This window comes from Salmo trutta, chromosome 29, assembly GCF_901001165.1.
Source record: "Salmo trutta chromosome 29, fSalTru1.1, whole genome shotgun sequence".
Classification (NCBI taxonomy): domain Eukaryota; kingdom Metazoa; phylum Chordata; class Actinopteri; order Salmoniformes; family Salmonidae; genus Salmo; species Salmo trutta.
The window spans coordinates 8,540,160-8,553,648 of record NC_042985.1 but is presented as its reverse complement, the minus strand read 5'-3'; the positions used below and the strand labels follow the sequence as shown (position 1 = coordinate 8,553,648).

The 13,489-nt window shown below is 42.5% G+C and overlaps 1 protein-coding gene across 1 annotated transcript in view; it reads right to left on the bottom strand.

Moving 5' to 3' along the window:
- The window catches only part of LOC115166859 (chondroitin sulfate synthase 1-like), a 91,398-nt gene extending 78,374 nt beyond the window's left edge, over positions 1-13,024 (bottom strand). The window contains exons 1-2 of the mRNA XM_029720745.1: positions 12,282-13,024; positions 10,031-10,526 (exon numbers count right to left, since the gene is read on the bottom strand). Coding sequence (XP_029576605.1) covers positions 10,031-10,526; positions 12,282-12,592 — 807 coding nt within the window. The 5' untranslated portion in view covers positions 12,593-13,024. The remainder of the gene's footprint in view (positions 1-10,030; positions 10,527-12,281) is intronic.
- Positions 13,025-13,489: the final 465 nt, after the last annotated feature.

Sequence of the window (13,489 nt, the reverse complement as noted above, 5' to 3'; positions counted from 1 at the left end):
AGAGAGAGAGAGAGAGAGAGAGAGAGAGAGCAGGGGACAGTATGAGAGAGCGCGAGAGAGAGAGCATGGGACAGTATGAGAGAGCGAGAGAGAGAGAGAGCATGGGGACAGTTATGAGGAAAGATGAGAGATGGAGAGAGAGAGCATGGGACATTATGGAGAGAGAGACGAGACGAGGGAGAGAGAGAGAGAGCATGGGACAGTATGAGAGAGCGAGAGAGAGAGAGAGCATGGGACAGTATGAGAAGAGAGAGCATGGAGCATGGGGACAGTAGAAGGAAGAGAGAGAGGAGAGCATCATGGGACATTGATGAGAAGAGGAAGAGAGAGAGAGAGAGAGAGAGAGAGAGAGAGCGAGAGAGAGAGAGAGCATGGGACAGTATGAGAAAGAGAGAGAGAGAGAGAGCATGGGACATTATGAGAGAGAGAGAGAGTGAGAGAGAGAGCATGGGACAGTATCAGAAAGAGAGAGAGAGCATGGGACAGTATGAGAGAGAGAGAGAGAGCATGGGACAGTATGAGAGAGCGAGAGAGAGAGCATGGGACAGTATGAGAGAGCGAGAGAGAGCATGGGACAGTATGAGAGAGAGAGAGAGAGAGCATGTCGAGGCATTGTACAGTAAAGTACAGATGTGGGCGTTTGACTTCCTGTGGATTCATCTGGCAGGAGGAGAAATCCTGCCTTACCTTGAAATACTCTGACCAGCACTGGAGAACATAACTGGTTCTCCTCTGAAAGAAAAACAGACTAAAGAAACAACAAACATGTTGTGAAATCCAAGAGTCCTCCCTTCCCTCCCACTTGCTGCCTTTCTGGGATGAACCCTAACGTGAGATTGTGTAAATCATGCAGTCATATCATCAATGGAAGACTTGGAAGGTGTGGATCTTCAAGTTAGAATCTCCATCTCTCCCTCCCTCCCTCCCTCTTCTAGGCAGGACACCCTTTGACCTTCCTAACATCATTTCAATGGCGCATTTGATTGGAGCATAATGCTTGTAACAGCAGGGTTAACTCCTTGCATGTGCCACAAACCAAATAGTGTGGTCCAAAATGATTATTATAAGATGTGCAAAAATGACTGTATGCAGAAATTTTGGGGGAAATTACATGTAATACTAATCCAATTTTAACAAGTAATAATATACATTTAAAAAAAGTAGGGGTCAATTGTTTACACCCAAGTTTTCAATACCTCACCTTGCGTCTATTTCTAACATGTTTGAGTTGGAGAACACATTGGGAGGGATCTTAGACCATTCCTCCATACAGAATCCTTCCAGATCCTTGATATCCTTCATCTGCGCTTATGGACTGTCCTCTTCAATTCAAATCACTGGTTTTTAAATGGGGTTCGAGTCCGGAGACTGAGATGGCCATTGCAAAATTTTGATTTTGTGGCCAATTAACCATTTCTTTTGGGATTTTGATGTGTGCTTGAGGTTATTGTCTCGATGGAAGATACACTTGCGGCAACCAGGTGTATAAAATCGAGCACACCGCCATGCAATCTCCATAGACAAACATTAGCAGTAGAATAGCCCGAACTGAAGAGCTCAGTGACTTTCAACGTGTCACTGTCATCGGATGCACCTTTCTAACAAGTCATTTTTTTCTGCTATTGTGAAGTGGAAACGTTTATTAGCAACAACGGCTCAACCGCAAAGTGGTAGGTCACACTGGCTCACAAAACCAATGCAAAGTGGTAGGCCACACTGGCAGGCCACACTGGCTCACAAAACCAATGCAAAGTGGTAGGCCACACTGGCTCACAAAACCAATGCAAAGTGGTAGGCCACACTGGCTCACAAAACGACTGCAAAGTGGTAGGCCACACTGGCTCACAAAACCAATGCAAAGTGGTAGGCCACACTGGCAGGCCACACTGGCTCACAAAACGACTGCAAAGTGGTAGGCCACACTGGCTCACAAAACCAATGCAAAGTGGTAGGCCACACTGGCTCACAAAACCAATGCAAAGTGGTAGGCCACACTGGCTCACAAAACCAATGCAAAGTGGTAGGCCACACTGGCTCACAAAACCAATGCAAAGTGGTAGGCCACACTGGCTCACAAAACCAATGCAAAGTGGTAGGCCACACTGGCTCACAAAACCAATGCAAAGTGGTAGGCCACACTGGCTCACAAAACGACTGCAAAGTGGTAGGCCACACTGGCTCACAAAACCAATGCAAAGTGGTAGGCCACACTGGCTCACAAAACGAATGCAAAGTGGTAGGCCACACTGGCTCACAAAACGAATGCAAAGTGGTAGGCCACACTGGCTCACAAAACCAATGCAAAGTGGTAGGCCACACTGGCTCACAAAACCAATGCAAAGTGGTAGGCCACACTGGCTCACAAAACCAATGCAAAGTGGTAGGCCACACTGGCTCACAAAACGACTGCAAAGTGGTAGGCCACACTGGCTCACAAAACGACTGCAAAGTGGTAGGCCACACTGGCTCACAAAACCAATGCAAAGTGGTAGGCCACACTGGCTCACAAAACGAATGCAAAGTGGTAGGCCACACTGGCTCACAAAACGAATGCAAAGTGGTAGGCCACACTGGCTCACAAAACGGGACCGCCGAGTGCTGAAGCTTGTAGCACGTAAAAATCGGAGCTTCATGAAATGGGTTTCCAAGGCTGAGCAGCCCCACACAAGCCTAAGATCACCATGCGCAATGCCAAGCATCAGCTGAAGTTTAGTCTATTTCAGAAGAACAGAATAGCATACTCTGAGTTGTCCTTATGTTAGGTCCTGATCTGGCCATCCCAAATGGCTGTGGGCTACACTAGTTCATTTAGCAGACAACGTTTGCTTAGAATTCCGTGGCACTATTTTATAGTATGAAGAACACAATTGAACAAAGCTGAATAAAATATAATATTTTCTCCAAACGATTTGAGGGAGAGCACACGTGGATATTCTAAGTTGAACAGTTAACAAAGAAATAGGTTTTCCTATAGGCTTAATTTAGAGCTACTAATGTAACTTTAGTTGTTCTACAAACGTTGGGCTATATGTTAGATGTTTAATACATTGTAAGGCTGCATGATGAGACTAATGATGATTTGAAAAAAGTCATGAGCTCTGCTTCGTTGTTTGTGCAGACTGTACAAACACACCAATCACAACACTACATCACAACACTAGACCAATCACAACACTAGACCAATCACAACACTACACCAATCACAACACTACACCAATCACAACACTACATCAATCACAACACTAGACCAATCACAACACTGCACCAATCACAACACTAGACCAATCACAACACTACACCAATCACAACACTAGACCAATCACAACACTGCACCAATCACAACACTACATCACAACACTAGACCAATCACAACACTACACCAATCACAACACCAATCACAACACTACATCACAACACTGCACCAATCACAACACTGCACCAATCACAACACTGCACCAATCACAACACCAATCACAACACTACATCAATCACAACACTACACCAATCACAACACCAATCACAACACTACATCAATCACAACACTACACCAATCACAACACCAATCACAACACTACACCAATCACAACACTGCACCAATCACAATTTGACCCAACTGCGAGAGTCCTTATCCAATTCTGAGGTGCATATTGAAGATACAGGAAGAACTGTTCACATGTACTTTATGTCAGCCAACAAGATGAGTAGACCTAATGAACAGCAAAACACTAGCCTATGTCAATCTACTATCCCCCATAGTACAAAAGTCAACCTATTCTATTCTGTGTGATAAATAAATATTCCAAACATAGTCCGGGACAGTTGTGGGATGTGATAGATCCCACATTAATACAACCACTAGCATCAAAAAAACATTTTTAACCAATGAGGCTGACGCAGCAGATCAGAACATTTAGCTTAAAATGTTGATAAACTATCAGGCCATTTCTTCACATTATAAGCGCAGCAATGTGCACATGGTAGTAGGCTATAAGCTATATGTAATGCTTTTATTATAAAAGGTGCATTTTCCTTTTTTTGTTGTTGTTTTTTTACCTCTTTTTCTCCCCAATTTCGTGGCATCCAATTGGTAGTTAAAGTCTTGTCTCATCGCTGCAAATCCCGTACGGACTCGGGAGAGGCGAAGGTTGAGAGCCATAAAGGTGCATTTTTAAGGTGAAAATAATCTTCCCCAAACTCACGCGCTGCTTCTGTATGCCAGTTAGGATCTACACCCCTTGTAAAGCGGATTCATGTGCTTCATTTTAACTTATTTGGCCACTTTAGTTACAAACCTTATCAAAAACATAGGGATATGGGCTAGACTACATGAGGTGTGCGACTATGATTAGAAAAAGTCTCAAAAAAGGCATTGTTTCTTATGCTGGGAATCATTCACAAGTGATAGGCTAATATTGTCACCCATCAGACTATTCCTGATGTAATCTTCTTTACATATACTAAATAATATGTGAAATCTGTTCTGATTCAAACGGACCATTAGTATTACCATTATTATCACCTGTCTGGAAACAGGAGCAGGGAAATACATGTCATTATGCTCTTAAATAGCGAATGGAGGACGCTTTTCATGCCAGCCAGGTAGGCTATACTCCTGTTGTAAAGACAAGCAATGTGCTTAATATTAGGAAAGTTGAGAATATAGTAGGCCTAGCCTATAGAAAGCTGATGGGATCCTCCTCTGTTTAATGTTCTCACACAATTGCATAGCGTATAGAAATGTTGTGAACATGAGGGGACGACAACTACCTCCATATTAATGCCCAAGATACTGGAATGAGATGTTCAAGGAGCAGGCGTCCACATACTTGTAGTGTATGATAACAGTTAGTCTGACAGAAACCGCTGGGTTCTGTGGTTGTGATAGAGGATCAATAGTCTCAAAGCCCAGTGACGGCTGTTCTGCTGCTCTTTCTGAATCACTGGAGGGCTCTTCTAAAACACCCTTTGGATAATGACTCAACAACACTGACTCGCTCGTAGTGAAGGGAGACATGGATGCACAGCTACCATAGCAACTAACCCCACAGGCAGGCATTACTGAGGAAACCAGAGATGTTTCTTTGGTCAGGGAGTGAGACCTGGGCCAATACAGACACAATCACATGACTCAGGACCATTCACTATGAGCCCATGTGATTATTTGCATCCATCCCCTCATCCCACCCAAACAGCGACCAAAAGAAACAAGAAGAGGTTTGATCACCAATGACTTATTAGTGGGATTTGTTTTATTAGCAGTGCCACAAAGAGAGGCTTTGTGTGTGTGTGTCTCACATCTAAGACTGGACTCCTAGATGAATAATAAGCCTTGGTTTGGGTCACACCTCTTTCTCTTCCTTCCCCACATTAAATAGACTAATGTACAGACATTCATTCAAACGCTCCCACAAAACACACTGTCGATGGCTTGGCTGACCAAACAACTGCCTCTTATTGAAGGAATACATCTTCCTAAGCAACTTTTAATTTGTATTTTAGTAGTAAAGACCTCCACTGTGATGTCAGCAAGTTTTCCTACCAACGTACTGAATCATCAAAATGTGGAAATTGTCTGAGATTTCAGACAATGTAATGTTAACCTCTTCGCTATAGGGGGCAGTATTTTCACGGCCGGATGAAAAACGTACCCAAATTAAACGGCATACTACTCGGGCCCAGAGTCAAATATTTGCATATTATTAGTAGATTTGGATAGAAAACACTCTGAAGTTTCTAAAACAGTTTGAATGATGTCTGTGAGTATAACAGACCTCATATGGCAGGCAAAAACCTGAGAAAAATCCAACCAGGAAGTGGGAAGTCTGAGAATTGTAGTCTTTCAGACCATTTTCTATTGAAACTACAGTGTCTGTGGGGTCAACTTGCACTTCTTCCTAAGGCTTCCACTAGATGTCAACAGTCTTTACAAAATTGTTTGAGTCTTCTATGGTGAATTTTGACTGAATAACAGCCGATTCAAGCAGTGTACTGTCTGAGGTCATGTAGTTACTTCATGCGCGTTCACGCATGGATAGCATTTTTTATATTCCTTCTGTAATGAATACGCTATTGTCTGGTTGGAATATTATCGATTGTTTATGTTAAAAACACCCTAAGGTTTGATTGGAAACAGCATTTGACATGTTTCTACAAACGGTAATGGAACTTTTGAGCTTTTCATCTATTGATTTGCGCCCCCGTCTTGTACCTTTTGGAATAGTGTTCTGGACGCGCCAACAAAACGGAGGTATTTGGACATAAATTATGGACTTTATCAAACAAATGAACATTTCTTGTGGAAGTGGGAGTCCTTCCGAGTGCATTCCGCCGAAGATCAGCAAAGATAGAAAATATTTTTAACAGTATTTTAGAGTTTTGATGACGCCGTGGCTTGACGGCTAAATGTATAGCTTGCATTGATGGTTGAGCTATGTACTCAGAATATTGAACAATGTGCTTTCTCCGTAAAGTTATTTTGAAATCTGACACAGCGGTTGCATTAAGAGGTAGTAAATCTATAGTTCTTTAAATAATTGTTATATATTTTGTCAACGTTTATGATGAGTATTTCTGTAAATGAATGTGCACATTGTGGTCATTCACCGGAAGTTTTGGAGGCTAATCATTTTCTGAACATCATGCGCCAATGTAAAATGCTGTTTTTGGAAATAAATATGAACTTGATCGAACAAAACATACATGTATTGTGTAACATGATGTCCTAGGAGTGTCATCTGATGAAGATCGTCAAAGGTTAGTGCTTCATTTTAGCTGGATTTTGGGTTTTTGTGACATCTCCTTGCTAGGAAAATGACTGCTTTTCTTGTTTAGGTGGTGTCCTAATATAATCTAATGTTTTGCTTTCGCTCTAAAGCCTTTTTGAAATCAGACAACGTGGTTGAATTCAGGAGAAGTGTATCTTTAAAATGGTGTAAAATAGTCATATGTTTGAGAAATTGAAATTATTAGATGTTTGATGTTTTGAATTTCGCGCCCTGCTGTTCCATTGGCTGTTGGCTAGGCGTTCTGCTGTTGGCTAGGCGTTCTGCTGGTGGAACGCCTAGATGCAAGAAGTTAAACAGTCATTTAGATTCACCATGGAGATGTGATGAGGAGAGGAAGGGACGGACGGACAGCCAGACACACACACACACTTAGGAGGAAGAGGACAGAAAGACAGAGACACACACACACACACTGATATTAATGATGCAGTTGCTTGGCTCCGCTCTCTGTAACTAGATAACGATAAGCTGTAATTAAAACTCACATCAAATGGCTGTTTAAAAGTCGCCCCAGGCCTGTTGTAAAGGTGGCTGGGACTGAACTCTGTATATGAGACAGCAAACATGTCAGCTCTCTCATTCCACCTACCAAACCAGATTCATTAGCAGCTTTAAAAACTCAACAGATGCTGCGTTTTACCAATTTGTTCACAGGCCTGATATTATATGCAGATTTATTTGGATGGGGGAAATGTACGTTTAGCTGCGTGTCTCAACAGTGACTACGGAATCCTTGACTTGATTTATGGCTAAATGACTAACTGAAGTGAAGAATGCCAAGTCAACCGTATGGTGGGTGGGTGTCCGGCCTTGTGCCTGCTGCCAAAATACACAACATACTGTTTCTGGTAGTTTGCAAAGGAACCCAGTGGACAACTGCAAACAGAAAATGTCTTGTTATGGTTTACAAACTGGTCAATAAACACACACACACACACACACACACACACACACACACACACACACACACAGGCCAACGTGACTCTGGGTCATAATAACCTTGATATCAAAGGACCAGCGGGGCGTAAGCGCAAACACACGTCAGATCAAGTGGGCCTAATGAATAAAGACATGAATTGATCGACAGTTGAATTAAGAGTCTGACAGTTCCCCCTCTAATCTCTGTCTAATGCTTGTGTGGAGGACAGCAGCATGAAAGCTCCACAGTTACTGTGAGATGAAAACGGACACCTTTTACCAAGCTGCAACCCATAATCTCTGATACCCTAAATTCCACCTGCAGAACCTTGTTAAATGGGGTTGATTTTAGAACAATGCACATTAGAAAGCCTGAAACATGGAATTTTGATTGCAAAAAAAGTCTGAAACATGGAATTTTGATTGCAGTATAAGCGGGGGAAAAAATATTGTTTGGCCAGAAAATAAAGTTTACATTGATTGAGATACAGTATATATGAAGCACATGTTGTGCTATAGATATGAATATTTAACAGTGTAAAGACATTTGTTTATTATAAAAAGCTAAAATGTTGACAAGAAAAACCTGCCATTGAAAAATGAGGTTTCTACATTGTGTACCTATTGAGATGCAAAACATTACAATTGTACAGGGTCTCTTTAAGAGGTTCAAGTTTGTGAGTGATGACATTTAAGAGATCAGTCATTCACTCATTGGTGTGATCCTTGATCTGCTTAAGAAGCTATCCCTTTCCTTCCTTTCTGTGCCTCACATGTTTAGTGGATAGAATGGTGAAGTAACCAGGCTGTTAGCTAGCTAGATAATAACAAATGTTTAGCAGACAGAATGGTGAAGTAACCAGGCTGTTAGCTAGCTAGATAATAACAAATGTTTAGTGGATAGAATGGTGAAGTAACCAGGCTGTTAGCTAGCTAGATAATGACAAATGTTTAGTGGATAGAATGGTGAAGTAACCAGGCTGTTAGCTAGCTAGATAATAACAAATGTTTAGTGGATAGAATGGTGAAGTAACCAGGCTGTTAGCTAGCTAGATAATAACAAATGTTTAGTGGATAGAATGGTGAAGTAACCAGGCTGTTAGCTAGCTAGATAATAACAAATGTTTAGTGGACAGAATGGTGAAGTAACCAGGCTGTTAGCTAGCTAGATAATAACAAATGTTTAGTGGATAGAATGGTGAAGTAACCAGGCTGTTAGCTAGCTAGATAATAACAAATGTTTAGTGGACAGAATGGTGAAGTAACCAGGCTGTTAGCTAGCTAGATAATAACAAATGTTTAGCGGACAGAATGGTGAAGTAACCAGGCTGTTAGCTAGCTAGATAATAACAAATGTTTAGTGGATAGAATGGTGAAGTAACCAGGCTGTTAGCTAGCTAGATAATAACAAATGTTTAGCGGACAGAATGGTGAAGTAACCAGGCTGTTAGCTAGCTAGATAATGACAAATGTTTAGTGGATAGAATGGTGAAGTAACCAGGCTGTTAGCTAGCTAGATAATGAGGTAACATGACTGAACAAGGTGTAAACATTCATGGTTTATGAATGCAAAAATGCAGCCCACCAATCCCACGATAGGAAGAAACAGATATTGCGCCAGTAGTATGGTTCATAACTTTTTACCTGTTTGTGCTTGAAACAGTCCATTTTCTCTGTTGTAACGGTGCAGCCGTGACAGTAACAAATATGTGCTCGGTTTTACTCTACAGTACGTCACTCGGGAACAGCAAACCCTAATCATTACAGCAATTATTATCTGACTCATTTTTCTCCTAGACGCACTGGTGCTCTCAAAATAAAATGTCAGGTCACACAGAAACATATTTACAGGGGCATATGGAACCAAAATGGTCGCACTTTAAAGCCCTGGTCTCAGCATCATTTAATGGAATGGCCCATTTCTTTGATCTGTCAAGCAATCATATGGTCACATGAATAAGATCTGAATAGTAAATCTGCCAGGAGATAGTCTAAGGAGTGCCTACTGAAGGTGCCAGATCTACTGACTATCAACTTATGCCCTTGACACACTACTGTGGTGTGTGGGAAATCCACTGCATGTCTTTCGCTTCACAGAGTACTTCAAGCCAAGGTAGGCGTCTTGTTGGCGATTCCCCTCCTCACATTTTAGTACACTTCAGACGGACTACATTGAAGGTCACTTCTACCGACTACATCCTCAGTCTCAGATGGTTTTCTACCCAGCCTTCTCTTGTATAACACCAATTAAAAATAAACCTTCAAAAGCAGTGATAGATCTACAAACTGCAGTATACAATACGACCGGCCACCATCTTTGCTCTTACCTCGTAGGACCAGACGCACTGCACGCTGGCAAACCTCCGCACGCAGCGGCCCACCTCAACGTCTTCGTGCGTGGTGTACATCTCCTGCAGGCACTGGCCGATGTGGGGAACCATCCGGCGCAGCACCTCACGGCTCATGATCACGCCGGGGCCACCCATGCAGAAGTTCTCGCCGGGCTCCAGCGCCAGCTTGCCCAGCTCGTCGCGGGCGCCCATGCCCGTCTGGCCCAGGAAGAGGGCCTCGCTGCTGTTGAGCGAGCGCAGGAAGCCCTCCAGGCGCTCGCTCTTGATGTACACATCATCGTCAGCCCGCATGAACCACTCGTATTGGTCCAGGTAGTGGTCGTGCATGTACTTCAGCATCATGAAGGACTTCTTCTGCGGTGGGTACGAGTCGTCCACGTTGTGCAGCGCCACGATGGGGATGGGGATGGTGGTGTCCGAACCCTCGCTGGAGAAGAACTCCACATGGCCCGGGATGGTCTGAGCCCACGTTCTACAGAGAGAGGCACACGGGCAGAGGTCAGGTACTCTATAGGATGGAGAGTGGGTCAGAGTTCTAACACACACACACGTCTGGGCCCACGAAGGACATAGATAGACGGTCCCATGTGGCTCAGTTGGTAGAACATGACGCTTGCAACGCCAGGGTTGTGGGTTAGATTCCCACGGGGGACCAGTGTGAAAATATGTATATATATATATATATATATATATATATATATATATATATATATATATATATATATATATATATATATATATACACACACATATACACACACTACTGTAAGAGTCTAATAAATGACTAAAATGTCAAATAGACGGATGAGCGTCATGTAATAGCACGGCATAACATGTGTTATAACCTGTATTTACAAGAGGTTCACACAGACTTGAGCCCACTAAATACCCAACTGTGCACCAGTAATGTTTCATTAGGATAAACAACTGTATTTGAATGAGGGAATCTAGTAATAATTACTAGTTAATTATTAACTAACAACTGAGACAGTAAAAAGTAGGCCTGCTTTCCCACCATCTGCACTGAAAAGAAACTAAATGGGACTTTACTTTGGGCCCAAAATAAAGACATGGGAGTGGATGTAAAATACTGTGATAGATATCTCCTTCTCAGGTCTCTAGACGTTCATCATGATCGGTCCATTGAAAGGACATTTGAGGGAGACTAAATAAACTACTCTACTAATTAATCTGATTGAATACAGATATCATTGTATGTCTTTGAAGATGTGCAAATACATTTCCCCTGAATTATATTGAATCTTCCACATGACTGGACACATGAAAGGATAGCCTGCAGACTCAACAGTGCTGTCTTCTCAGTACAACCCATCATTTCATAAAACCTTCAGCTTCACATTCACTGCATTTCAGTGGGGCCTAGATGAAAGACATTTCAGGGCTAATAACATTAACATTCACTCTTTCCAAACAGACATCTCTACATTTAGAGCTATCCTAATAGCATCAGTGCTAGTCTACAACAAAACACTTACAGAAACCCCTCACAATTGGAAATATCTTGGATGGAGCCATTGCTTACCCAATCGAATTAAACTACCAAATAGCCTATACAGCTCATCTGATGGCAAAACCATCACCACAGAATGATACAGCTCAATTGTGAAGTGAATGTGTTCAGAGTTGGCAAAGCCCTGAAAAACTGAACAGAACAGTTCGCCTATTGAAGTGTGATTTTTGTTAGGTAAATGTGGGTGTGAATGTTGAGAGCATGTTATAACATAGACCCTGTAACAAAGACTTCTAAATGTCACTTACGACAAGTTGTAGTGACTGTATATCATCTATAATATTATATCCAACAAGGTTTTGTCTTGACAGCTTACAGGACATGACCTGCCTAACGTTGAGGTGTTTAATAGCTCACAAGAAAAGGACTATCATAATACAGGCCACAGCCACACATGGCATTCATACACTGTTAAATGGCGACTAGCAACATTTCTATCGATTACATTTATAACAATTTTGCATAAGACTTAAGAGTGGAGGCAACATTGTTGAAATTCGGTATCCCTATTTGGCAGAAAACTAGCAACAATATTTCTCTTTAAGTGCCTATGTAAAATGTAGGCTGACAATTTCAGAATGGGAGGAATGAGCAGAACTGACGCGTACAGAAACCCTGGGACAGAAAACTAATAGCTGAAAATTGTATCTTAAAAAATAAAAAGCAACATTCCTTCAATTTCTACACATAACTTACCTATGTGCCGCTATGGCGCGGTTATTCAGGTACTTCTGGGCAGTCATGACACCGACGTAAAGGAAATTGTTGGACCTCGGAACTGGCTTCTCGGTCGCCGAAAATCCGTTATCTTGCGGGGGCCATAACACCCCCCCGTGTTCTCTCCTCAGACCCCCGTTCAACCCGCAACCGGCTGGGTTCGCCTTGCGTTTCTGACCGGATTTCTTCAACTCCGTAGCCTTCGGTAATATGAGTCTGGAAGCCAGGGTGAACCCGACAACCAGCCCCAACAGAACACTAAACCATGCTCTTCGGCTTCGACCTGCCATTCCCCAAAACTTGACCCAACTCCGATTTGCCTCGTAGCCTATTCTCGCTGTTGCCAACACAGCGTCGTTGTAAAGCAATATTGGTTCAATTGTTTCTCCCTCCTCATAAAAAACGGGGTTAACTCGCTCTCATGGTAGGAAAGCTTTCTTCTTCAACCCGCTTTTGGTCCCGATGTAAGCTGGCTGCTGCATACGTAGCAGTCTCCATAAACCCACCACCTGAACGTACACTCCTCTCTTCATGTGGAACTTCTAATCAGCAAGCATTCCGTCGCTATCAATACATGAGAAAAAACTGCGACCTTCAACAAAATGTATGGTTTCTTCTTCGCCCAGAGACGCGTAGCCAACCCATTCTTTCCACTACCTCGCCATTGTGAGAATGTCGAAAACGCTTAGTAGCAACGCGGTTTAACTGTGATTTGACCTAGTGGCTACTCCGTAGGAGCGCTCTGACTGGCTGGGGTGTGTGATTACGCAGCGGTCTCAGCTTTTTTTCCTTCCAGTATTTGACGCGCAAGTCTGATCACAAACTGAGAATGTCCTGGTGACGAGCCGGTGAAAGTGAAAGACCATGCATGCAGACAGGCAAAAATGTACAGAGCAAGCATTGTTGAACCTTGAAATTAAACGTCAGCCGAGTTAACATGCGGCACTGATAGTAAAATGAAAAATCTATTTCTGAGAAATCATAATCGACTACCACAAAATGCTCTATAACTCAATGTAAATGGTGTGCAGAAAATTAACCTAAGGTTTATAATGATTGTATAAAATTCTTATCAATTTAAGAGCAAGACTACAACAATAATGTCTATGACAGCCATAGAAATCAGTGCGAGCTGTACCGTTGATTGTGGCTTCATTTACATTACAATGCCGCCATCTAGTGGGCAA